Consider the following 26,803-nt stretch of genomic DNA (forward strand, 5'->3'; position numbering starts at 1 on the left):
CTTTGGTTCTGCAACGTCAGGGATAAACATAACCAGCATCAGCCACCAAAGTTAAAGGAATCTGGTTACCAGTAAACACTAAAACAACTCAATTCATTAAACCGGACAGTAATGAGAAGCGAACGTGAGCAAAAAATTTTTTAAAAATTCACCAATCGAATGTAGTGCTTTAAAATATGGGGTATTTATGAAGCTGCTGAGGGCGACAGAGCGTGTGAACGTTGATCATGTCGGACGCAGCTATTGAGGAAGTTTCAGTTTTATCGTCCATTTACTGCAGAGACGGAGAGTTCCAAATTGTTCAACAGTCTGGTACGTTGGTTGTTCTTGCTCTGATAGTATGGCAGGCTGTTTTAACATAAATTCGGTTTTGTCTGATCATCCCTAATTACATTCTAGATATCTAAAAATTTATTTTGACTACACAAAACTGCATTTTGACTATCCGGAATAGGAATTTAAAATATCTGCATTTACACTCTGAGTGGTAAGAATAATAACTCAAAATGTCTTCAAATACAAAATTAATTTCAAGATATCTCAATTACTTCACCGGATCTGACGGGACACATGTCCGTAATTACAATTTAAGTCATCTCGAACGTAATTATGACTAGATAAATGTACAATTTTAGATATTTGAATTAAGAATTCTGTATAAACCCCTTTGTGCTGCCACTGAGCTGCCCAAACAGTTGCCTGCATAATTTTATGTTTTCTGCGCAAAATTATATGCACAATGTAGAAAGGGCAATGTTGGATATGAAGAGACAGAAAACTTCATGGACTTTAAGACTATTTTGGTTTAACCAAGTAGGAGGGACGGCCTGCCGTATCTCCTATCTAAAAATACATTTAAGATATCTATATGGTGTCTTTCAAGATATCCTTAATTAGAATTATGATGACTAGTCAAAACTACAATCGAGATATCTTGTATTTACTTGGACTTTATGCATTATGTCATAATTTAATTGTAGATATCTGACATGTATGTTTCAGATAATCAGCTATTAATTATATACCTTGAATTGAAGTCTCCATGCAACAATGGCAAATATGACGCAATTTCGACTAGTCAGAATGTAATTAGAGAAATAGAAATAGGTATTTTGTCTAGTTAGAGACAAATATAGTTGGAGGTTTCTTAATTTAAGTATTATCATAAACCAATTTCAGATATCTGGGGGGTAAAACAGAAGTTATGTTAAAACGGCCTGCCATACTGTCGGTAGTTGCTTCGTTCGGGTTGACGTTGTTACTCGGGTGTGCCTTTCACGTCACGCCCGAGAAAGGCAGAATCAGCACGAGCCACGAATTGAAAGTGCTAATTCTCAACTCGAGAAGGTTGTAGAAGTGGGAAAAATGTGGGTTGGCAAACGGCTATTTGCAAAAGAAGCTGACGATATATTTTTTAAATAATATTTGTTGAAGTACAAGAAATGAAAGGGACACACTTAGAAATATTTATTTTGGAACACAATGTGCCCCACTAACAGAAGTGTAAATAATAGTGCATTACGTGTTCATTACATGTATTCGTTTACGAATTCTGCTGTGGTAGATTAAATGGTAATGAGGGAAAATGCAGGTTCTGAAAGGATAGGCCACATTTTTATCAAAAATGCTAACTTTTAAAAATGTATTTATTTTTTTTAATTTGAAGTAACTAAACAGTTTGGCGGTTGGCAAAAAGCCAAACCGCCAACTTGGAGTTATTACTAGTTATTGGTGACTACCGTTCCAACATTATATTCTTTTAAAAATATAAAAATATCAACAAAAATTATATTCCATGATACCTATGATTTCTTAACCTTAAATCATTATCTGACTCAAAGATTGCATACTAATAGTACTCTCCCATATGAGCATTTATTATAATCTAAAAGTATCTGCTCTTCCTGTTTGTCTACAATAGTGGCAGTAAATTGTTGCATGTATGTTAATTTTTGAGCTGTTTTCACATTTTTTTTTCATTTTCTCTTCAAAGCCGTTATATTGAAAAGCAAAGCTGATGTTCTGTGTATTTTTTGTGTTGTATTTGTTGTTTCCTCGTTTACTCTGTTACAAAGAGGTTTTTAATCTCAATGGGTTTTTATTTTGGTAAAATAAAGGTTAAATAAAAAAATAGAATCCAAGTCTGACAGCCTTGTCTTTTTGTAGCACAGGATGGGCTGGTGGTCCAGCTCAACTGCACTGGTGGGAGAGGCGGGAAGCTGAATGTGAGTGCAGTGTTCCATCTAGACCCCAGCTACCCTTCCTGTCCTCCTCATATTTCTATCTCCACCACCGGCCTGTCTAAGATTCAGTGTCACAACATCAGGCAGAAGCTGATGACTCGAGCTGCAGAACTTCCCCCAGAACCAATGCTGCTCCAGCTGGTGGAATACTTGCAGGTAAAGGCTCATAAAAGTAAATAATACCTGAATGTTTTTAGCGACAGTGTCCAGATGTATTGTGGTCACAGCAGGAATGTGTGGAACAGACGGAGGACCAGACAGAAGAACAGGACGGAACAGGGGAAGAGAAAAACAACCAGCAGGAATGGACAGCGGTTCTGCTGCTTGACCACATCAGATCTCGAAACCGATATATCGGACTCCTGGAGCGCTGGAGCCAGCAGCTGCAGCTCACCTGTAGACTTTTACTAGGACGCAATCCATTGATTATTCTGCTGGGGGAGAGACCCAACATCAAGGTACATGGTATTTTTTTCCTGAATCGACTTTAAATGTAGACTGACACTATGCCATATTATATTATTTATTCAACAAATTAAAGATAAACTGAGAAACAGTGGGAGAAAATTAAACTTATGCTTTGAATTTCTGAAGCAATTCTAGATCATTTGAGTAGCCAGGTGCTGGTATTCAGCATTTGGAAGTGAGAGATCCTTTCTAAAAGAACCAAATTGTTGAGAGATTGCAGACCTGGAGCCTCATGCATAAAGCGTGTGTGCGCACAAAAAATGTGTGGCGCCATATTTTACGCACAAGTTGGCTTGTATAAAAATTAACTTTGCATCAAAGTTTGAGAAAATATACACACAGGATTCAGAGGGAGCGATTGATCAGAGATCAGATTGATCTCCTGGGAAATGTTGATGATGGTTTATTAGCGTTTAGATTGCCTGGACTGATCATCCTGGAGCTCCGAGCAGAACTTAAAGATGGAGTCATGCGGTACCAGTACCGGTCCAGCTGCAGTCATCCTTCAGTTGAGCCGCCCGCTTTTTGAATGCGCCTTTATGGACAGAAATCTTCTCTATTCTGTAAATGTACAACTTATGTACATGATTCTACTATTTAGAATAAAATAAATAGTAGAGAGACAGTCCTTCCCACTCAAAGGACTCTCTGCCACGCTGTCATTCTTGAAATCCCTGTTCTACTGTTCTAACAGGCATTTGCACAATCTCTTTATTTCTTTTTTTAATTTGGATTTTTTTTCTTTAAAATTTATTATTTTTGTCTTTGTGAGGTTACCTTATGTTACCTAAAAGCACCTTTTAAATAAAATATATATTTATTATTATTATAAATACTTGTACTGCTACAAACAAGGACGTTGCCATGGTCATTGCTTCACGTGGTGGCAGACTTCTGGGTATTTTTACTAATTTACATATGTATTTAAGGGTGGCAACAGGGCGGACCAGCAGCTGCGCTCTATTTCCCTCATATTAGGATTTATAAAGGAAAGTTGTGCAGCCACATGCGTGCGCACGACTTTGTGGATCCAATTTTCTTTGTGCGCCGCATTTTCATAAATTTTTTCGTACGCCAAGTTTTATTGTGAAAACTGCCCACTCTTTTATGCATGAGGCCCCTGTTGTTGTGTGTTAGCACTGAGCAGTAAGGACTGCTTTTTCTAACTGTTGTTAGAAAAGGTAGCAATGCCATTTCCAAACAATTTAAGTTTGTAATGTAGAGTGAGATCAATGGTTTACAACCAGAAAGCAAAATCATTGAGGGAAACCTGGGTGGAAAACAACTAAACATAATAAACAAGTTATTAGCCGGGTAGTGAGCTGAGTTAGCAGATTAATTAGTTAGCAGGTTCATGTTGGTAAAGTTGTGGGGGGAAAAAACTGAGTATGGCTTCTTTAGAATAGCTGAGAGAGAAATAAAATTTGGGAGAAGTCCCAAAGAAATATTTGTAAAGTTTCATCTGAACAATGAAAAAGTGTCTCAAACAATGTCCTTCAAAGAATAGAGACAAAAGTAGAGATGTCTATGACAGCACCATGTTTGAAGAATATCGTCCTCATGTGACCCGTCAAGGAAGGCAGTGACGGGTCTACAGCGACTACAGAATATGAGAACTGGAAGAATTTAATATATTAAATGATCTTAAAAACTAATCTGAAGATGAGGCAGAAAAAAAATATTTTTTTACTTGTCTAAAAGTGACGTCTTTTCCCCCATGTCAATATCCACTCTGACTGCAAAAACTTTTCTTCAGGAGTTTTGTCACCATTTAAAGACTGTTAAGGTGGATGTGGACTCTTCAGGTAAGAAATGCAAAGAGAGGATGATGAAGGTTCTTGCTGAGACCCCATATTCCTCCCTCTGTCAACATAGGTACGTCTCATAAACCTGCAACAGAGAAATCCAGATAGTTTGTGACTCTGTGTTTAATGTCTCAGTAGTATTTACACTTCTCTCATGGCCTTCCTTTCTCTCAGTCTGCAGGGATTCATAGTGAAGGACTACAAGTCATTATCAGAGCTGACTGCTGTCTTTGAGGAGCTGAACCTGGCTGAGCTTTACCAACAGATGCTGCCTACATTAAGCGGTTAGGAGAAGAACTGTCATATCTGCTTTTTATGTCTATTTATATTGGATTCACAGACCTACATCTAATATTTGCTTTTTATTTGAGCTGTTCATTTTATATCAATAAGTTTGTATTGCTTTAAACGTTTGTCCTACCTTTTGTCCTGCTAATCTAGTCTTTGTTACATTTGAAGACATTACCATTAAACGGGAATTAGAACATCCCTCCTCTTCAAACCTCTATCATTTTGAATGTGTTCTGTCTGATACTGTAGAAGTCAGAATTGTTGTTTGAGTGTTACTGAAAGGCCCAATAGATTTACCTTCACAAGTGGAGTTTTATATAATTATAAAAAAGTTGATTAGAAATAGCTTTGAGCTCATTTCAAATGCAATGGACATGAAAAGAAAGAAATGGTCCTTGGTGGGTTACAAGTCTGGGTTTGGTGATTGCCAAGAGAATGGTACTTGTCTGACTGCATTGTGCCAAGTGTAAAGTTTAGTGGAGAGAGGATTATGGTCTATGGTTGTTTTTTAGGAACTTGGCTTGGCCCCTTAGTTCCAGTGAAAGGAACTCTGAATGCTTCAGCATACCAAGACATTTTGGACAATTCCATGCTCCCAACTTTGTGGGAGCAGTTTGGAGCTGGCCCCTTCCTCTTCCAACATGACTGTGCACCACAGGACAAAGCAAGATCCATAAAGACATGGATGGAGAGTCTGGTGTGGATGAACTTGACTGTCCTGCACAGAGTCCTGACCTCAACCCAATAGAACACCTTTGGGATTAATTACAGTGGCGACTGAGAGCCAGGCCTTCTCGTCCAACATCAGTATGTGACCTCACAAATGCACTTCTGGAAGAATGGTCAAAAATCCCCATAGACTCCTAAACCTTATTCACAGCCTTCCCAGAAGAGTTGAAGCTGTTTTAGCTGGAGAGGGTGGACCAACGTCATGTTGAACCATATGGATTAGGAATGGGATGTCACTTAAACTCATATGTGAGTCAAGACAGGTGAGCCAATACATTTGGCAATAGTGTATCTGTCCTTATCTGTCCCATAAAGATATTATATCTATGTTATTAAGATCTAATGTGAAAACTGCTGTTATGTGGTGCAGGATGGCTGTTGGTGAACCATGTGCACTGTGTGAAAAGGCTATACTCCTGAACTCAGCTGTATGTCTCTATCCTATTTCATATGAACTTTCTGTTTAAGTAAGACCAGTAGTGCCAAAAAATCTTTTTTAGAAAGAGTTCTGTCATACTTCACATATTCCTTTGATCTTTTTGCTTGAATTGTTTTCTTTTCCTTTTATGTCTATTTTTTTATTTGTATTTTTTTCCCAAAACTTTCTTGTTAAAGCTGTTTTTATGTTGATGGACTGCTGGTGGAAATTTAATTTCCCAGTTGAAACTTCATTAGGGATTAATCTAAATTGTTTCGCCCAGGAATGATTAGGGGAAGTTGAGCCAGTGGTGGAGTCATTTTATGTGTCTGGTGTTATTACAATTTGTCAGCAGTAGAGGGAGTAGTAATGCTATTTGTCACTGTCTCCAGATCCATCTAATCGTGGTTCAGTTCGATGAAGGGGAAACAGAAAATTTTTTTGAACTGCTTATCAAAGTGAATGCACCTGTATTATCATGTACAAGATAAATTTGACCTACACTTATATATATGCACACACGCACACCCCCCCCCCATATATATACAGTATATATATACTGTATATATATATATATATATATATATATATATATATATATATATATATATATATATATAGATAGATAGATAGATAGATAGATAGATAGATAGATAGATAGATAGATAGATAGATAGATAGATAGATAGATAGAACACTCCAGAGGATAGTGAAGAATTGTCCTTTACCATCCTCAACAATACTTTGAGGATTCTTTACGGGTCCTTAGAACTTGCCACAGGAGCTACTGCTCATCTTCTGCACAGCCATCATTCAGTCAGTCCGGTGTTTGTCCGGAAGCTCACCAGGGCTGAGAATCCCTCAACCCAGGACTTGTTCAGGTCAAGGGTCAGGAAATGTGCAGCTATTATCTTTGCAGACCCCACACATCCTGGATCCTATAGGACCTGCCAGGCAGAACAGACCCAACTAAGCAGGCAGGACAGTATTAATAAAAGGAAAACTCCTAGTTTAATCTGCCAGTGGAATTTTGAAGTTAATAACTGTACTGCTGGTCTTTTTCTTGGTACTATGTGTCACTGTAAGAATAGAAATAAAAACTATTATGCTATTATTGGGAAAGACCTGTAAATAAAACGAACTTTTCAAATATTTGAAAAGCTAAGAGTTTTTATGGACAGAAAAGAATTAATGCATACAAAACTAAAATATTTTCACATTTCATCCTGTGCTTAGTAAGTTTATTTCTGCAATATGTAAAAAGCTTTTCACAGTTTCTACAAGTGAGTAAAGAGGTTCCTTTTAATCCAGATACAAATGCAGCTGTGAGGAGGAAGTGAGTGTTCCACCTTTAGAGATCATGTTGCTTCTCTGTTGAATAATGTCGCCTACATACAGCGAACCAGAGGGACTGAAATAATACATGGTGCTGTCTCTGAGTGGTACTAGATTTCTGCCACTTGTCAGAACGGGGTTTTTTCTGTTCTAAAGTGATAAAGAACAGCTTTGCGGTTATACTAATGTACAGTAAATATGCTAGGTAGGTTGAATTGTTGAGTTATGCAAGGCTTTCAGCTCTCTATAATGGTACAATACTCAGGAATGTTGTGTAACAGATTTGTCCCCCCCCCGCCTTTCAAAGTGGACCCATAGATACTTTCACTGTCACTGGTCCATTTGCATCCATGCACTTTAACCTTCCCTTGCAGTATTGCAGTGATTAATTCACCTCTTCAGTAAAGAGAGGTAGTGAGAGTTTTTGTCTCTTTTTTTCAAACTTTTTGATTATATTAAGTGTGCCATTTTTCAGCAGTTCAAATTTGAAACTGGGAATTCTGTTTTAGCCTTTGCTTGTTTTTGGCCTAATAAAAAGAATCCAACCATTACCCAATGGATGTTCTAGTCCTGGAAAATAAAATAAACAACAAAGTCTTGTTGCTGCATAAGTTAGTTGTGTGTGAGCAATAAGAAGATTTTACATCTGCCTTACCTGGGCTGCTGGAGAAGCTCAGAAAGTGCCAGTCAGATTGAACATCACAACCTCCTCTTGTTCTTGTCAGTTTACATTTTACAGTCGGAAAGCTGTAAAATGTCTCAGCTGAACTGCCCTGTTCCCTGGTTTATAATTTAATCTTCAATTATAAAAACAAACAAATATATTTTTGATTTTTTTAAGGGTAAAAAAAACATTCTATGAACAACAGTGCAAATTTCAAAGTGATGTTAAAAATAAAACCTACGGGGCCCTGAATGGTGTAACAGCAGGGCGGTGTCTGTTTATCCGGGGTTTCAATCAGTTGTAGTTTTTCTCATTCTCTCTGCTTGTTTTCTAATTGCTGTCAATAAGAGCCCCTAATGCCACAAATTATTATGTTTACCATTATTGTTATAATCTGTTGATTTCAAATTGATAGGAAAATGTATTTGTTTACCAGCATTTTGTTAGTACAATATCTAGAAGCAGGACATGGACGTTGAAATGTTTCTTTTCACCTGAAGTTCTATTGAAACTTTAGGGTCAATTTTTCATGAAATAGCCAAACAAATGTGATTGGACTGCTGACTGGCTGTTGTTTGGTGTCCTAAGGCATCATGCTACTGATTTTCTAGTTTAGACTCATTAAACAGATGACCAAATGATTGTGGAAAAGTTTAACAGAAACAGAAGTGATATAAAACTATTAAAAGGCTCCCAAAGAGGAGCGCTTTTAATTTTGTCAAACAGTATGTTTTAAATGTGTGTGTTTGACATGTGTGAATGCATGCCTGTGTGCACATGGGCAGTGGTGTGTATTTGATTTTAGGATCTTATGAATAAAAAAAATAAACGGAGTCCTCCAAACATATGGCTCTTTATTTAACTGCAAACAAATATTATGACAATAAACCAAAAGAAATATCTATTAACAATGAACTGTTTTTGCTCTCTCATTTTTTAAACAAATCAATGTAAAGAAAAGAATGGTTTCTCAATCTAACCTGTTGAATTTAAATACACAATACAAACATTTGTGATACAGAGCAAATCTGCTGAACTACCAGAACAATACACGTTCTTGTTTTTTATTCAAAAAGGAACAGACAGTCATGAAATGTTCCTATTTGATACAGTAAATGTTTAACTTCCTTGAGAGAGTTTACTCTATTCACATAATATCCAGTTCAATAACAATTTTGTTCAACAGTTGTTATTTATAGTGTAAGTTTGGTCAATAATGACTGCTATTTTCCCCGTATTTATTATCAGTGTTTGACTCATTCACAGTACATGCTTCCAGGCTCCAGACCAGCGCCTGGCTGTGGGTTTTACACTCAGTCAACTTCCTCCTAAACACAAACAATATGAGAGCAACAGCTCTGCTAACAACAGCCCCAAGATCACATTTCTTTACAAGCAAGCCACAGAAACTGAGAAGGTCTTTAAGTCTTCGGCCATTTTTCTAGATATTTTTTTCTCTCAATTTTATTGTTCCACAGTCACACTTTACCGCTGTTCATCATAAAGTAAATAAACTTTTGCATTTCATCAGGCCCTGTGTGCTCAGGCTTAATTAGTGACCGTGGTGAGCCCCTTTTATACTGCATATCCGTCAGAAAACAGAAACGGGATGTTGCACACATCTAGGAAGGGAGGAAAATCTTTGGTCAATATTGGCAGCATAAAACAGAACTGGAAAGATCAAATCAGATCAGAGAATAGTAAATATGGTCACACTCAACACTAGAACTTTTAAATAATGGTACTTACTGAAGTATTTTTCTGATAAATTAAGCGCCATATGTAGGATCTATCTGATGACAGTATTCAGTAAATCCATAATATTCAGCTTCCTGATTCTGCCATCACAGGGAGAACAAAAGGGAAAATGTTTCTGTGGTCTGAACTGGAACATCAGGGTTAAAGAAAACAGAACGAGATCAGTTCCACTTTACAACAGGACAACTTACATTAATGTAGACGATTCTTTACACACACACTGATTGTACTTTAATGAGTAAACACTGACAGGAATGTCGTTTCATTTTACACAACACATGGATTTCTAACTGTATATTCTTTTTGCATGATTTTTCCTTTTTTTCCAAACATACAGTATTTTGGTGGATTGTGTTCATATTTAAAAAGTGCTAATTAGTAAGTCTTCACTCTGCCCCCCCGCCCCCATCACCTGCTTGCTGCCATTTGAACCCAGATCTTTATTCGTGTTCGGCGGTGGCCCCTGAGGTAACACAAAGGTTCTTGTGTAGGTTTGGATTCTGACTGTGTCTGTTTCTGCTCCGTACAGAGGAGAAGGATGTGTCACATCCTGGGACCTTGCACTTGTGAAGCAGTCGCAGATGGACTGTCTTGTAATGAGCGCGGAATGTTCCTTTGTTGCTGTATACCTTTTGGCAGACGTGGCATGTGATGGGAGACCCACCCCCATGATGTCTGTTTTGTCCGCTCCTGCTACAGCCTGTGTTCCTGTGTCTCCCCGCTGCCCCCTCCTCACCCTCTGGCCTCCTCACACCCAGCCCATCACAGCTCTCATCGCTGTCCTCTATGGGGAGGGCCTCCTCATCCTCATCCCCTGCCTCCTCATCACTCTCAGCTTCATCTGAGTCCCAGGAAGACTGAGCGCTGCCGCTGCCACAAGGTAGGAGAGAGGTTGAGGTGCTCAGGTCAAGGATCGTTCCATCATTCCCATTTCCACCTCTGTCTGCTTCTCCTAATCCCTCCAACTCTTGTAGGGGGGATGTCTCAGCACTGCTAAGTGCAGCAGGTGCCTTGCTCATAGGAAACACCAGTCCCATGCGGTTGTGTCCTCGGAAGATGACTGAGGTCTGGCTGGTTGGGTCTCGGTGCAGCGCGTCTTTGTCCTGCTGGTTTTGTCCAGGCTCCAGGCCTTCCGAGTCTCTGTCTCTGCAGTGTGATGGGGAGTAGGGGGAGGCGGCTGGGCTGAGGGAGTCTTTGGTCAGCAGCTTATGATGTAGATTCAGATTTGCACTGTGTCTGTAGAAGAAGAAATAAACGTCATTATGGTGTTTCTGTAGCAGCTGGAGAATATTTCCTTACTAAACCCTGTGCAGATGAAACAGAACTAGTTTACTTTAGTTTAGTTCTTTTCACTGCCTATCTGCAGCGATGGGTAAGAGGCAGGATACATCCTGGATGTATCACATTTTATAGATGTAGATTAATAACATGTTTCACATATTACAGAAGTATAGCATATTTAATTTGACTACCAGATGAAAAAAACAATTCAATATATGTAATATCAATATGGCATAATGTTTTTCTTTTATTTGCACATATATAGTCATGTTCAATACACTAGAATATATATTCTAATGGAGTCTGCACAATGGTGCAGTTGGTAGCACTGCTGCCTTGCAGGAAGAAGGTCCTGGGTTCAATTCCCAGCCTGGGGTCTTTCTGCATGAAGTTTGTGTGTTCTCCCTGTGCATGGTGGGTTCTCGCTGGGTACTCTGGCTTCCTCCCACAGACCAAAATATGACTGTCATATTAACTGGTCTACCTAAATTCTCTTTAGATTTGCATGTGTGCATGATTGTTTGTCCTGTCTGTCTCTGTGTTGCCCTGCAATGGACTGGTGACCTGTCCAGGGTGACCCTGCCTCTCGCCCTTTGACCTCAGGAGATAGGGCAACCCCACTGGGGATAATCATGTAATATAATGGTTGGATGGATGGATGTGTTCTAATGAGGCCTGTCTGTCAGATTAAACGTACCTTTTAAAATAACAACCTTTTAGCATATATTAGACATACTTTTTCTTAAGCCCACATAAGTTTTAAAAATGTTTTTTATTGGTCTGATCTATTACTCTAATCTTAATGTGGTGTTTTACTAGGCTGAAAGCAGAAAATAAATATACATCCATATGTGAGAAATGAATATTATTTTTTCTATTGTTCATTTAATGAATTGAGTGGCTGAAATAAATGAACTTTTCGGTCATTTTCTGATTTACAGACCTGGGGTTAGGGTTAGGGTTGGGACCTCCAAGTACATCCAGTCATGTGCAAGGCAATATTTTCAGAGTGTACAGTTTTCTTAGGCCCCTTCAGATTGCCCTTTCAATCCACAATCAACTCGTTCTTTATGGGTTGTGAGCAGGTTAAAGGTATTAACACAAAACAGTAGGTGGGGGTGAAGCTAACCTACCACAATTACCCCTCTAATGCAGTTTGGAACATAATCTCAGAGTCTTAATGTTCAGGAAAGGAGCTGTCTCTGGTTTTTAGTGAACATGAGGAAGAGAATTGTGTTTTGTGGAACATTTGGTCAGTCATTTCTTTGAAATATGTGTGTGTCCCCTTTGGTGTGCCTAAATGCTTTATTGTTCTTGTGCATTGAGGACAGGTTGCTTATGCTGTGACATCACTTTCTATTTAAAATTGTATTTTTCAACGATCAGTTGACCTTCTGGGTTAACTGATCATTGGGACCTAAACTGGATCTGGTCCCAGATCAGTCGATGATTAGCTTTATGTATCAGAAACTAGAATTTGCTGTTGTAAGTTCAACTGTTCAGCATACGCAGATAAGCTAATCTTTAGTAAAGATGCATATGTTGTATAAAATTAACTTTTGTCGTTATTATGTAATTTTGAAAATATTTCTGTGGTACTTAACCTTTTCACCTACTGTTAAGAATTGGAAGGAAACTGTAGACCACAGAGCCAAACAATATAATGTAATGCAATACATTAAAAATAAACAAATCCTATGCCTACCAGCAAGGAATATTGTGTTTTGTGCACAAGAACAGGGAAAAAACTAAATGAGAACCCCAAAACTGAACCCATTTGAATTCTTTTGTTGGGAGGCTAAGAAAAACATAGAGCTACTTCACCTGTCTCGGCTTCTTCGGGACGGGAAGGCAGCATTGCAGCCATCCACTGTGCACATGTGCATCTCCTTCAAGTGGATGTTTTGGTAGTGAATCTTGACACTATAAGGGTTTTTAAAGGTCTTACTGCAGATCTCACAGTGGTGTGGAGGGTTAGCATCAGGTTCAAGGTGAGACAGTCCTGAGATCCCATAATCTTCTTCACATCTGTCAAGTCCTTCCTTTTCATCCAACAGGAGACCACGCCCATTGGTCAGCCTGTGCCCAGATTCATCCCATTTATGCTCTGGGATCTTGTCAGCTATTTGCAATGAATCTGAATGTCCTATGTCAATTCTATCTTCAGTGCAAGTGGATTCTTTACTAGCTGAGATTTTGTTGCTAGCCATGGGCCTCTTTTCCAATAGGGATGGTGAAACAGTGATGACCCTCGTTTCTTTTTGCTCTGGTCTGTCATGTTCATCATTCCTTTCAATTGAATTTCCAGCAAAGGTTTGGTCTATCAGATACTTGCTACCATCCCTTTCCTTTTCTTTATCCATGTAATCTTCTCTTGCCTCTTCAGATTTTTCATTGCACATATGCTCTCCTTCATGGTTACCCTCAAAGTCATCCTTTTCCCTACATCTCAGAGGAACCTCCTCCTCAGAGAGGCTTCCCTTATCCATCTCCTCATCCTGCTCTATTACCTCCTTCTCTATTTTTATTGGCATACTTGACTTACGTGATTTTTTCTTTGGTATAGGATCTGTCATACAAGGTTCCGGAGCTGTGATGGGTTTGACAGTTACAGAAGATGATAAAATTGGAAGAGAAGGTAGTGTCCCTGGGGTGTTAGCGAGTTCTGCTGGGGTTACCAGGCTTCGGTAGAAAGGCAAGACTGGCTGTACTGTCTTCAAGTTAGGGAAGAGGATGCCAGTTTGGCCCATGCTGGAGAAAGAACTATTGTGGAGCTTAGGAGCAGTGTCCACATGACTCACCATGTAGCTGGGAGCAGACTTATGGCTTTCCGAGGAAGAGATGGAAATTGTATTGCTATATTCAGCTCTCTTTTCTCCTTGTGAACTTTCATCAGCAGACAAGCTCCCTCGTAAATCTTTGTCTCTGTTGTTCCGGTTCATGGGCATGTGTAGCCGGGGGTTTGGGTTAGCGCTGTGCCTATTGCGACTGCGCAGTGAGCTGAAGACCATGTTGCACCCCTCAATGGTACACTTGTGTTTAATCTTCAGATGAACTGCATTGTAATGAATTTTCAGTGTGCCTTTGTCATAAAATGTTTTCTCACAAGCGTTGCAAAATACACGCCCTTTTTTCAGAGAGCCTCCACCCCCCGATGCCCCTCCATTGCCGCTTCCATTCCTGTCCAGAGAGCGCAGCTTCCCCTCAGGAGACATCTGTGGGACATCAGAGGTCATAGATGGCGTGCATGGTGTCGATGAGCCATCTGAGTAGTTGTCACTGGTGGAGAAGTCTTCTGCTTCAATCTTTGCTGTTGTGGAATGTGTGTCCGTTGTTCTTTCACCGGTTTGGTCCAAATCAGAAGCATATGAGATGGAGCTAGAACCTAGCAGGCTGCTCTCTGAAGGATGTGAGAGATGGAGGGGGTTGTCCCTGCCAATATTGTCTCTCACATCATCTTTTCTCTGAAGCTGCTGCTCAACTGAAGCACCACATGGGTGCTGCTGGTGCTGTTGATGCTGTTGGTGCTGCTGGTGCTGTTGTTGCATTGCCCCTGGTGGTGAGCCTAAGAATGGTGCAGGCACAGAGCTTAGCAGCTGGAATGGAAGCATGAAGGCCATGCTATTGATGAAGTTCTCAAAGTGGTGCATGCTGTTGCCGCTAATCTTTTCAACCTTAGTTGCGGAGAGACTGGCAGTGGAGCGAGGAGTGTTCCGCTCTATGAAGGTGCGGATGTCTGAGTTTGTGCGGGTGCTGGGAACCAACACCGCCTGCCCCTCCTTGTCCTGTAAAGCCATAAGCTCCACTATAGACTTGGTTTCACCAAAACGCAGAAACTGCTGCAGAGTAGCAATCTCCTCCTCAAAGGTCATGATGGCCCACCGGTCCAACACTTTACCAGCAACATCCTGCAGACAGAGAAGAAAAATGAGGTGCATGAAATGTGTGAGGATGTTATCATGACATAGATTGAATGAGAAAGTAAAAGGAGAGAGAGCAATTTCATCAGCAACATTAAAGCTGTATGTTGAGTTGCTCATACATATTCACAGAGCAGCTTGTATGACACACCTTATAAAATAGATTGACAGCAAGGCTGAAGGAAGGAAGCAGAACAAGTGTGAATAGAAGTGAGCGGTGCAGAACCCTGAGAGCCCTCATCACACAACCTGCTTCAGGTCTGTTGTCTTCATTTAGTTCTTCACTTTTACCTGCTCTGAATCTGCAAGAAGTGCAAACCACCTCACTGGCACACTGCTCCATGTCAGTGCACACACACACACACACACACACACACACACACACACACACACACACACACACACGCACACGCGCGCGCACGCACACACACACACACACACACACACACACACACACACACACACACACACACACACACATGCGCACACACACACACACACACACACACACACACACACACACACACACTCCAAAATCCATGCAAAACTATAACTGTGCATACACATTCTACTGCATGGAGTGTCAGACACAGTCTCAGTGATCTAGCAGGTCAGGCCAGCATTAATCACATGTGACTCTGAGAGGCTTTGAAAGTCAAGAGCAGCTTCATGCCATAACCAGGATTAATATTTTATCACACAGCATTCGTTGGGTGTCTGTCGAGGATTCGGACTCTACATTTGCTATTAAATAAGCGAACATAAATGAAATGCAGCCCAGCTTGAATTCTTGATGATGCACAAATTGAAGTGAGATCTTGTGCTGTCACAGAGCCTGCAGGCTGGCTCTCGGTCGGCTTGGCATCAGCTTCACTCAAATTCTGGAGCAAAAGACATAATATTTACAAATCTATCTACTCAGTATGGAGACTTGTCTGAAGTGAGGGTAGCATAGCAATAAACAGGCAGTGCCATATTTCTGGGGTCGAGGGAGTTGTTGCAACCAGTGGCTACATTTCATCTCCAAAGGCTTTCCACCTCCCCCCCCTCCACCCCCATTTATCAGGAAGATTTCAGTCTCATTTGCTACCTGGCCTCACGCTGCTCATTGATGCTTCTCAGGTGTCAGACAAACCATATAATCTATCCAGTCCATCTGGAAATTATTTGTACTTTAAGCAGAAAATGTGTATTCTTAATTTCTCTCTCATTAAATACTCTAGACTGCATGAACTGCATGAGTGTTGTTGTTTTTCCTAGGTAATCTTAAACTCTGCTCTACCGGACTACACCAAAGAAGAAATAAAGAAAAACAATAAAGAAAAAAATTAGTTGTGATGGTTCTGTTCAAAATGTTACAGTATGCTCTTATAATGATAATTTGGCCATTTAAGAAGTTTTTAGCTTTGAAAGGAGACCTGCAGACTAGTTTTTGGAAATGTGGATGACACAATACATAAGCCAGAATTCTTGTGTATTAATTATTTATTAATGTACTATTTATATTTTTTATTAATATTTTTTTATTGGAGCTGAGATGACTCCTAACTAATTTAGTAATCGATCAAAAGTTAACCAGAGTATAAAGAACAGACTCATATATATATATATATATATATATATATATATATATATATATATATATATATATATATATATATATATATATACATACAGTATATATATATCTTAAACAGAATTTGAAATGGGTGAAACTAAACTAAAGCTCGTTTATCATAGTTTCACTCATTTCAAATTCTGTTTAAAAAATTCCCTACCATCCAAAATGATACTGACCAGATCAGCCTTACACTGTAATGACATTAAGCAGGAAGGTTTCAGCTTTTCATGTTGATGTCAGAAGAATTTTTAGCCTGCAGATGCATCCTTTGCAAAAAATGATCAAATCTTCACTAAAAGAATGCTGTCATTTCGTTTTAAGCTATAAAAATATTTATCTTCTCATTTAGAAAAATATTGGAAATGTTTCTTTATTTGCATTTTAATAGAATAGGATAGAATAGAATATACTTTATTGAGGACAAGGAGAAATTACATGTTAGTTGACAATGTACTCTATCTAAGGTGTTAAATATTAATAATACAAATATGAACATACAAGAGAAAGTTTATAGAAAGATACATATATCTAAGAGTGATGTAAGAAATTCAACAAATAAATAACAAGTATACACATGCAAATATGTTAATCTATTAATAAATATTTCTAATCTTGTATAAAGAAGTGGTTAAATGAAAAATTTGCAGAATGTGTCATTTTAAAAAATCTGATTAAGCATCAGAATAATCGATTACTAAAATCATTGGTGTAGCCCTAGTTTTTATATTATCATATATTTTTAGAATCACAACATACACAAACCCAAACAGATGACTTAAGATTTTCTAGTTGTACCAAATGTCACAAAAGCACATTGTTTTGTTGTCAAGTTAAAGGTAGTAAATTGTACAATAAAACCAGCTGAAGACAGGATTTTTAACAGAAACAAATAGCAGCAAGTTGGTCCAGCTAATCAGAGCAAACCTCAGTGGGAACATGACATATGTCTGTCTGAATTCATCTGAGAATAATCCATTCACATATTCTCAGTGGTGTCATTTTGACTGATTTTTCGTCTTAAATGAAAAAGATCAGAGTCTCAGAGCCTCTCCAGCTCCGCACAGCCGTCTCGGTCTGCAGACCCTCCAGAGACAACCTGAGGCCGAGAGCTGCTCCCATCCTTTCTGGTTGCTAACCTGAATACAGCTAACACCTCCAGGACTGCAAAATTTTAACAACACGTATCTGTTTCTGGTTAAACAGTCTTGAGAATGGAACATAATAATTATCCAACATAAATTCAAATTCCACTGATAACATTTTCAGTTTTCTAAAAGTCTCTCTTCACCAGCAACCTGGTCTGCTACAGACATCAAAAGATTTAAAATAAAAAAATTAAAATGCGCTCCATCAAATACACAGAGTTATATTACAGTTACAATTGTATTACAGTTGGTAGCCAGTTATTTAATAAATAAGGATTATTGATTAATTGATTTTTCAGGGGAAAACTCAGGTTCAGCTGTGAGTTACACACCGTCTCATTGCTGTGTGCAGTTGTTCAGCCCAGTTTTAACCGTTCAAATTATTTTAATGGAGAAGAAACCAAAAGCAATCCACACCAATTAAAGGCTGTGAAAAAGTAATTTTTAACACATGAACAGTCGCAGCTAAAATCCATCAGGCCTCGTTAAAACTGAAACATTATTGGACAGACAGACAGAATGAATCAAGTTCCAGATTTCATGGACAGGTTGTCTCACCTGGAGCACGTATCCTCTGATGTAATCCTGCAGTGTCCAGTCCAATGCGTTGAGGATCTGGATGACCTCCTCCTGTTTGAGGACAGAGAAAAGGCGGTCCAGGAGGATTTTGAGCCGGATCGGGATGGCTTGGGTGCCGTACAGCATCAAGCTGCAGATATCAAACACTACGTTGGAATGCACAATCTCCACCTGGCTACTCTGGAACATATGGTGCACCTTCAGCTTGCTCAAGGCTGGAAAAAATGGACCAGATTTTATTAGATTAGACTGGATGAAATGGTTCTGCAATAAATACTGTCATCAAATAAAAGTAAAGAGAGACAGAGAGTACATTTTAAGTCTGGAGGTGGGAAATCAGTTCATACCAAAACATAAACTGCCAAAGCAAAAGTAAATTCATTGAATTTAAGAGAGGAACTAAAGGTACACATTAAATTTCTACTTTGCCACTGAATAACTAAGGAAGTTTTTTGTATAATTTCCGAACCCCAGTGAAAAATAAACATCGATAACAAGACAATGTTAAAATGATAATACAGTTTGTTAACATGAAAAACTGCATGTTTAAAAACTACAGTTTTTAAATTTAGTGATTTGCATCACTGTACAAATCAACAAAGCTCCAACATCCTACAGTGTACTGTGTGAATCAAGACAGATAAATGGTCTCAGCTATGGGGCCGGCCCCTTAAAACTCAGGGGCCTCTCGGGGGAATTGGAACTGATTTTCCTTTTTTTTTTGTAGTAATAATTTTTTTGTGATTATATTAACAAAAACACACAATTTCATTATAAAATTGTGATTTTTTAAACAATAATATATATTTGATAATGTATGTAGAAATCATTCTTTATATGGACAAGAAGCAAAAAGAAAATAGAAATTGCTCTGGACGAAGCAAAGTGTAGCACAAGGGGCTGGTTTTTACCAGGCTACTGTCTTTATAGTAAGTAGAAACAATGAATGAGTGAATGGATCTCCCACAAGGAGTTCTTAATTTCCTGAAAATAACAACCACTTCTAAATGGACCTTATTTAATTGTGTCCACAAAATGAAAGAATTTTATACCAGCATGAAAAACAAGTTTTTTGTTTTTTGGTTTATTGTTGATTTGAATGCCAGATCAGGCCGTCTCCTGCTTTTAGTCCTTTTGACTTCATGTAATTCTGAACAGCATCAAACAGTTTCAGGAAAAGAAGACAAGGAATGACACGGAACTGTACTTAGACTGCTGGTCATTTTATTTATTTCTATTTTTATGCACTAAATCAAACTAGAACATAACAAACCATTCTAACTGATTCCATCATCACATTATGTTTATGACAGTCCAGAAATACTACAGAAGTCCATCTAACATTTAGGTTGATTGAAAGCTGATACTTGGATGCTCTCATCAAGACAAAAGATCTTAGTAGAAAAATAATCCATCCATGTCCATCGTTTCTCTCTGTACACTGCTCTGCTCTGAGCTCACTGTAAATGCTAAACAACACATCTCATCCATTCTCATCAACAAGCCCAATAGATTTTTTACTTTTTTCATAATCTTTTTATAGTCAGGCTGTTTGAACCTTAAACCTATTAATTTCATAATACTATATGGTTGGTGAGTTCTGTAGAGTAATTTTTAAAAATACAGCAACATTCATATGGTTCTATCCAGCATCTAATGAGATTATGTCACATATAATATTAGCACAGTAGACGTATGGGTTGTCACATATTACCAGTAAAATCCCACAAATACTTCTCATAAGTGCCAAACATGAAGCCCAAAAATGATCAGTTCTGATGAAACTGTGGCTGAACAGTCAAAACAACGAAGGATTTAAAAAGAAAAATGCATTAACAGAAACAAACCCATGTTTCCACTAACTTTTACTGTCACTTTTGTTTACTTTCCAATTCTTGCTCAGAGTCATTAACTAAATTATCTACAGTTCTACATCAGCATTATATTAAATGTTAAATTGTATTCTCAAAGAGTTTGTCCTTTCATTCATGTTGGGTTCATGGTGAATGTTTCTACCTGCTGATGTGTTAAGTAAGTCATTCAAGCTGATGGCACTTAAAAAAACAAAATAGATCTGAAAACAAAACCAAACTATAAATTAGAAGTGTATTGAATGTGTTCTGGTGAGAGAACTTGCTCCAGCTCTTACCATGTGCTACCCAGCCATGTTTGCAGTTTTCACACTGCCTCCTCTTCAGCTTCCCAGGCTTGAAGTTGTCACAGTTACAGTTTACCAAGGTGCAGCAGATCGCCTGTAAATTATAACAAGGACAACAAAAAGGGTGATATACAAAATCAATATGTTTTTGTCTTTGTCTAAAAACTTCATTATTGCTTTTTTGTTGATTGATTTAAAATGAATCCAGAAGGCACACAAATAAAGATGGAGGAATAAAACATGACAGAAGTCCTTTCCTGCTTTTCCTATAAAATGTGTGTGTATGTGTGTGTGCGACAGTAGCGGTTCTCACTCTGCAAAGTGATATGTAAGTGACTAACAGATTGACTAACAGAAGAACATAAATGCTTCAGGTCATTTGGTTTCCTGTTGTGGGTCGCTCATTTCTTAGTTTTCTGAGGACGGAAGAAGACTTGTTTCAGGATTTCTTCAGGACCTGAAGTCTCTGCAGCAACAAGCAGACACCAGACCCCTGGACACGCAAACATACATGCAGAGCATTCTGACTTTCAACCTTTCTGCCAACCTGTTTTATGGTTAATGCTGAAATTTCAGGAAGTTATCTCAGAAAAGCTATGCAGACAGAACTGAAACAAACAGAAATAAAAGTGATGCATATGCATAACAACGATGAGGCCATTGTGTAGCTGGACCAATGCAAGCAACTTTTCCAGAATTGAATTCTAATAAAATAATAATAATAAAAATAAAATATGTTTTATTTTTTGCATTAGAAAAATATGCCAGACCAGGAACAGAGATAGCATCATCATACTTGAGATCAAAGCTGCTTGTCTTAGTGGTTCATGCTGCAAACCTTGGGATGGCTATACTCCAGCACCTCTCTCCCTCTGCATCTATAATAGATGATCAGTTGAGTTTTAGTATACATGAGCAGAATGCTTAGCTCCTTGCTGGATCTCTCTTGCCAGGCAGAGAAGGAGTAAAGTGTGGGTGATGGGTTGCGAGCCGCCCCCTCTTCATTTAGTCAGTCACTTGGTTGTGTGATTGAAGCCAGGCTTGTCTTTGTAATCTGGAAGCACATGATTTCACCTTGCACCAACCTCTCATCATTAGTGCGAATAAAACTGACCAGGGATGAAGTTGGTGGCAGCTGCCTGGCCTTGATACACCACCAGTAACCTTCGGTCGTCAGATGTCCGCTGGCGTTGCTGTTTTCACCATCACTTTTTGCGTCGGGCCTGGAAAGCCGAGGTTCCTCAGCCCAACTGCTGAGGTGTAAAAACACCTTTTCTCATCTCACAGAGCCTTAATCCCATCATTACAGAGCGGCCAGACCTAACACAGCCCAATTAGACTAATCCTGTCCCTCTGTGGCTGCACACACACCCTGCTGCTGCTCCCCCCAATGTACATCTCAATCAGGTGCTATGCACTCCCACACACACACACAGGCCCACATACACACACATAAATTATAATTCAGTGTGCTTGCAGTTATTTTGTCTTAATTAGTGATTCATTTCATGAGTTCCTTTGCAGAGGAAGACAAAGAAGGAGAAAGAGAAGATGAAGACAGGGATGATGTATGGCAGCCAGTGCCCTGCCCCGTCTCTTTCTTTTTGCCATTGTCACAACAAAGCCGTAGCTGTTCGTATGCATCAATGAAGCCAATGACAAGAAGGCTAATTGCACAAAATGATGCAGGTCCTTCAGCACTCTCACAGCCAAAGCTAGCATGGTGCAGTGTTCTTTACATCACTGATGTACATCAGAAACCCCCCTCTTTTCGCCCCCGTACTCCCATTCACCTTGATCACTTTAAACATGTCTGATTGTACTACCAATCACTGACATGTCTACAGGTTGTTTAGCAAACGACAATCAGTGATGGCAATAAATCTGTGATGAATGAGGGAAAAACCGCAACAGTGCAGAAGTAGAACGGTTGGGCCAAGTATCACTGTTAAGTACAAGTAGAGTCGATAATTCCTAGTCCATGCAATATCCTAGTGGGTGTACCACCTATTTCTGTCTACGTGTGTGTGTGCACGTGGGGGTGTGGGCGTGGGTGTGTATGTGTGTGAGCGAGTGGACACTGAGAAGTGTTCAGACTGAAATCCTGTTCAAGACGTGGAGAAATAAAACGCCATTTTGTCAGTACTTGTTTTGTGTTTCATGCTATGTGGAGTCATGGCCTTGACCTTAATGAATGTGTTTGTCTCCATAGTTTTTTGATGTGAAATAAGTTACTCAGTATTGGCCGATTTCACTCCAAAGGCTTAGAATTATCTTTTTATCTAAGATGAAAAAGTATCCAGAATTTTTCTGCCTCTATGCTGCTAATCTTAAAGTTTTTGGTGGTTGTGTCTTTGTTGCAGGCAAAAGCTTCCTTTCTGAGAGACTGCACACAGGTCATAATGTGTAGGACGGACGGCCGGATGGATGGCCGGAGAACATGGTTGATTAAAAACTAGTGTCAAAGGTGGAAAAGGCAGGGATGGCATAAAAAGTCCCGGTGTATTCATGACCCACCCCTAGCTGCATGTGTCTATTAAAACCACTGTAAGCAGCTTTAGAGAGCAAAGCGAGATAAAACAGAGAACGCTGGGGAACGGACAGGAACTTGTTGGCATAATGTGGTGGAACGCTAATCAATTAGCAGCAGCTTCACACCTTTGTCTCTGTGGGAAAACAAAGGTGATGAGGCCAAAGAAAAAATGACCCCAGAGCAACTGGCAGTTCAGAGGAACAGGAATACTAACACAACCACACACATTTACTGCCAACCTAGTGGCAATTAAACATGCAACAGAAAAATTTAATTATATTTTAAAAATAGGTTTTGATATTTTGTACAGCTGCAGATTTTTGTATAAAACATGGAACTTAATATAGAGTTCTAGATATTTTTACATATTTCTACCATACATAACAAGTTATAATTGCAATATAACTGATTACTTGTGAAGGAGGAGGCAACCCGACAAATTATAAAACCAAACTGTTTTGAGTGATGATATAAAATGAAAATATAAAATATAAATATAAAATATAAAATGTTAATTTCTAAAGCATGTTATGTTATGTATTAGAATGTGTTAGAAAGCTCATCCAAGTCCTGTTAAAAAGTCTGTATAAAATATCAATTATATATTTAAATTTAAATAATTTTAAATAATGTTTACATTTTAGTCAGACTTAAAATGTCATTTAAATCACCTACAAGTCATCATATTATGATCTTGTGGAGAAAATGTCTATTTTTTCTGCATAAAACATAATTATATGATTAAAAAAAGAAAGAAAAAATACTTTCAGAAACATTATTATCATCCTTTAAATGAGAAGTGGAACTTGCCACCAGAAATTTATTGTACTGATGCAGCTGAAGTCAAGTTGTATTTCGTTCTACTTTTGTCACAGTTAGGACGCAGTAATAAAAACCCTCTGCTTCACTGCAACCGTTTTAATTTATATACATAAAAAGTCATGCAGCCTGTCTGTCTCTGACCTGCATAACAACTACATAAAAAATTAGGAAAAAAAGTCATCTAATACTGTAATGGTAGCCAAAAAGATAAAAAAGAAAAACAAAGAGAAGAAGACAAAACCAGTGAAAGCATGAGCAGCAGCAAGTAGAGACAGGCTGCATTTATGTCTGTTAAGAGTCCATACAGCCTAAAGACAGCGTGAAAAACTCATTATTTCAAACTCATCCTGCAGTCAATCACCAGCCGACACACACAAATCAATCTCTACATGATCCACAACCAAAACAGACAAAACACAGCACAGGTTTACCTGAAGATCCATGAGAAAAACGCTGCCCTCTGTACAGAAACAAGTTTGAAGGAGACAAAAATGTGAGCGTGAGGATGGAGGAAGCAAGCCAAAGTTTGGATGGCTCTCTGGTGTTGGTTGCTTGCTGTTAGGAACGCAGAGGGAGTGTTTGGCTCAGAGAGAGAGTAAATGAGGGGAACATGTTAGTACACTGAGTCTGATAGAGTTTGGCTTCCAGCTATGCTCTGATTAATATCAGATCTCCCCCTCTCCACGCCTGCCTCTTGACAATCTTGTCACATCTGGCTGACAAATCCTTACAAGCCTTTTGGTGGCAGCGTAGAGCATATGCAACGAATGGACATACACACACCCACACACACACACACACACACATCCCCACACACACACACAGTGTGGAGCTTAGTGTGTGGGTTTTGGGGGTGTTACAAAGTTAGTCTGGGGCCAGCAGGGGCAGATCACAGCTTAAGGAGACGCTCAAGGGGGTAAAAGGCTGGCGCAAATATGCTCCCAGGCCCCCACCACCCTTCTCAGACGAAACATCACAAAGCTAAGGTAGCTGATGAAGTTCACACTGACATCGGCCACTTCGCTCATCCACACCAACAGAACCTATGTAGAAAACGCAAAGCAAGGATAATTTCCATCTGAATGAACAAGGGCCACAAGTTTGAGTCCTTCTCTAGTTATCTCTCTTTTATGACTTGTGTGTGTGTGTGTGTCTGCGTTTGTGTATGTGAGTACAGCGGAAGAGAAGACTCATTTTTAGAAAATAGTGATATTAAAAATAGTACATAAAAGCTGGAAAGAGTGAGAGCACAGCAGGAATAAAAGATGGGAGGCAGCTGTGGCAACATTTCACGCACATATAACGATTATGTGAACTGGAGCAAAATTAAACTTTCACTCATCAAAGTGGAAAAGCCAGCCTTGTGACCAGAATGCATTTTGGTTTTCTTGTGATTTTATGATTTTGGAGGTCAAAGGAATATCACAGAAATTCTGAAAAATGATAAGTATTCCTTCACTTTCATCTGGCATATCATATCAAAAAATATCATATCTTTATGACAGTTCTAAACAAAATGTTTTTCAAATGAAGCATATCTGGAATTTAAATTATAATATTTTACATTTATAATTGAAGAATTAAAAGTGTTTCAGAGAAATCAAACAAAGAATATTTTATTTTCAGTGATTATTCCAACCTTTTCTTCTAAAATCTTTGTTCTGATATGCACTAATCTGTCAGCAAACATACATGCACATAAGCAGTGTCTCACTAACATGCAGATAACTCAGAGATGTTGTATTATGTCTGCATTCAAACATTTTAAACACATTCCAAAAGGCTGCGCTCAGAGGCCAGGAGGCAGCAGGAGGTCAAGTGGCTCTGCTTCCCCAACTGAAGGCCGACCGAGAGACGATCTGGAGGATAACGACCAGACACAGGTAACAAGTCTGTGTGTTACACTCCTCTATCTTACAAAAAAGATTCCTTTTCAGCAGTAAGTCTGTAAACACTGACCTGAACTGGTGCTAACCGTAGAACATTGCCATACTCCCCTAATAAAGAAATACATAACTACAAAATCATGTATTACACATTTAGTGAATGAATGAATGGAAAATACAGAGCAGAGAGAGTAGATTAAATTTAGTCAGAGACAAAAAAGAACATTATTGTCCTTCTTCTTTCTGTCATCTTTGGTTACTTAATAGTTTTTTAAACAAAATGTCGGCGAGCTGAACTCAATCTGTACATAACTATTCATCTTATTTTTTTTGTCTCTTTCTGGTATCTAAAATTTTACAAGAGTAAGAGCATCTAACACAGAAAGAATTTAAAATTTTTAAAGACTTTAAAAATAAAGTCCTCAAAGTGAGCTGCATCAATTAGATGCTTCCTTCTTTTTATTCTTTTCTAGTTAGAGAAGTCCCTATTAAGCTGATCATTTTAAGGAAGCATTTGATATTTGATAAGTTGGCATAAGAACAAGTTTTTAATAAATAATGTTCTTTGTAAAGAACCAAAACTGAGTTCCAACACTGATGTCAGAATAATATGCAGTAGTACACCTCCTCAGAATCGCTGACAGATATAAAATCATCTGATACAAAATGCCTAGATTTCTCCTGAAACCTGTCCAGACTACACCATTCCAGTTTATAACTCAAGCAAATCCTGATCATGTGTGCAGGCATATTGAGAGGTGCCAGAACTGACAGAAAGTGGAAATGAAAAGCAGTTCGTCTCTTACCTCGGCCATTGTCATTTAGTGGGATGTTTCCAAGGATACGGAGGAGTTTGCCATTCTCTGAGAGTTCCACAAAAGAACTACCTCCAACTCCTCTGTCCGCACAAGTACGAAAGCAAAAGAGCTATCACTTCCAGCAGCTTCTCCTTCAGCAACAGACACACTCGCTCCCTTCTTCTCTCATAAGAACATACACACCCTCATGCACGCACACATACACACACTCATACACAGCCATATGCGCTTGCCCAAAAGAAAAAAAAAAGTCACTATGCTTTATTCTGGAAGCACAGATGCACATGTGCCTTCTCTGTGTTTCGCCCCTAATGTTGCAGTGGACTCCC

The 26,803-nt window shown here is 38.8% G+C and overlaps 2 protein-coding genes across 4 annotated transcripts; one reads left to right on the plus strand and one right to left on the minus strand.

Moving 5' to 3' along the window:
- rwdd3 (RWD domain containing 3) lies at positions 1–18,357 on the plus strand. Its single transcript, XM_014474378.2, has 6 exons — positions 1–312; positions 2,167–2,399; positions 2,471–2,701; positions 4,468–4,586; positions 4,691–4,800; positions 18,270–18,357. The coding sequence occupies exons 1-6, from the start codon at positions 228–230 to the stop codon at positions 18,287–18,289; spliced, it is 798 nt and encodes a 265-aa protein (XP_014329864.2). The 5' UTR covers positions 1–227; the 3' UTR covers positions 18,290–18,357.
- bnc1 (basonuclin 1) lies at positions 8,141–26,803 on the minus strand. Of its 3 annotated transcripts, XR_002752671.1 has the most exons (6): positions 26,463–26,803; positions 20,407–20,509; positions 18,237–18,472; positions 12,817–14,900; positions 9,703–10,947; positions 8,141–9,575 (listed from the first exon to the last, which is right to left on the minus strand). XR_002752671.1 is itself a non-coding variant. In XM_014474377.2 (5 exons), exons 1-5 carry the CDS (start codon positions 26,475–26,477, stop codon positions 10,152–10,154), a joined length of 3,234 nt encoding a protein of 1,077 aa, XP_014329863.1. In that variant the 5' UTR covers positions 26,478–26,803; the 3' UTR covers positions 8,141–10,151. The 3 variants fall into 3 exon arrangements, 2 of the variants coding, with proteins under 2 accessions (XP_014329863.1, XP_023188630.1); XM_014474377.2 differs by having other exon boundaries at positions 8,141–10,947; XM_023332862.1 differs by lacking the exon at positions 26,463–26,803 and adding an exon at positions 24,202–26,452 and having other exon boundaries at positions 8,141–10,947.

Source organism: Xiphophorus maculatus, chromosome 4, assembly GCF_002775205.1.
Source record: "Xiphophorus maculatus strain JP 163 A chromosome 4, X_maculatus-5.0-male, whole genome shotgun sequence".
Classification (NCBI taxonomy): Eukaryota; Metazoa; Chordata; class Actinopteri; order Cyprinodontiformes; family Poeciliidae; genus Xiphophorus; species Xiphophorus maculatus.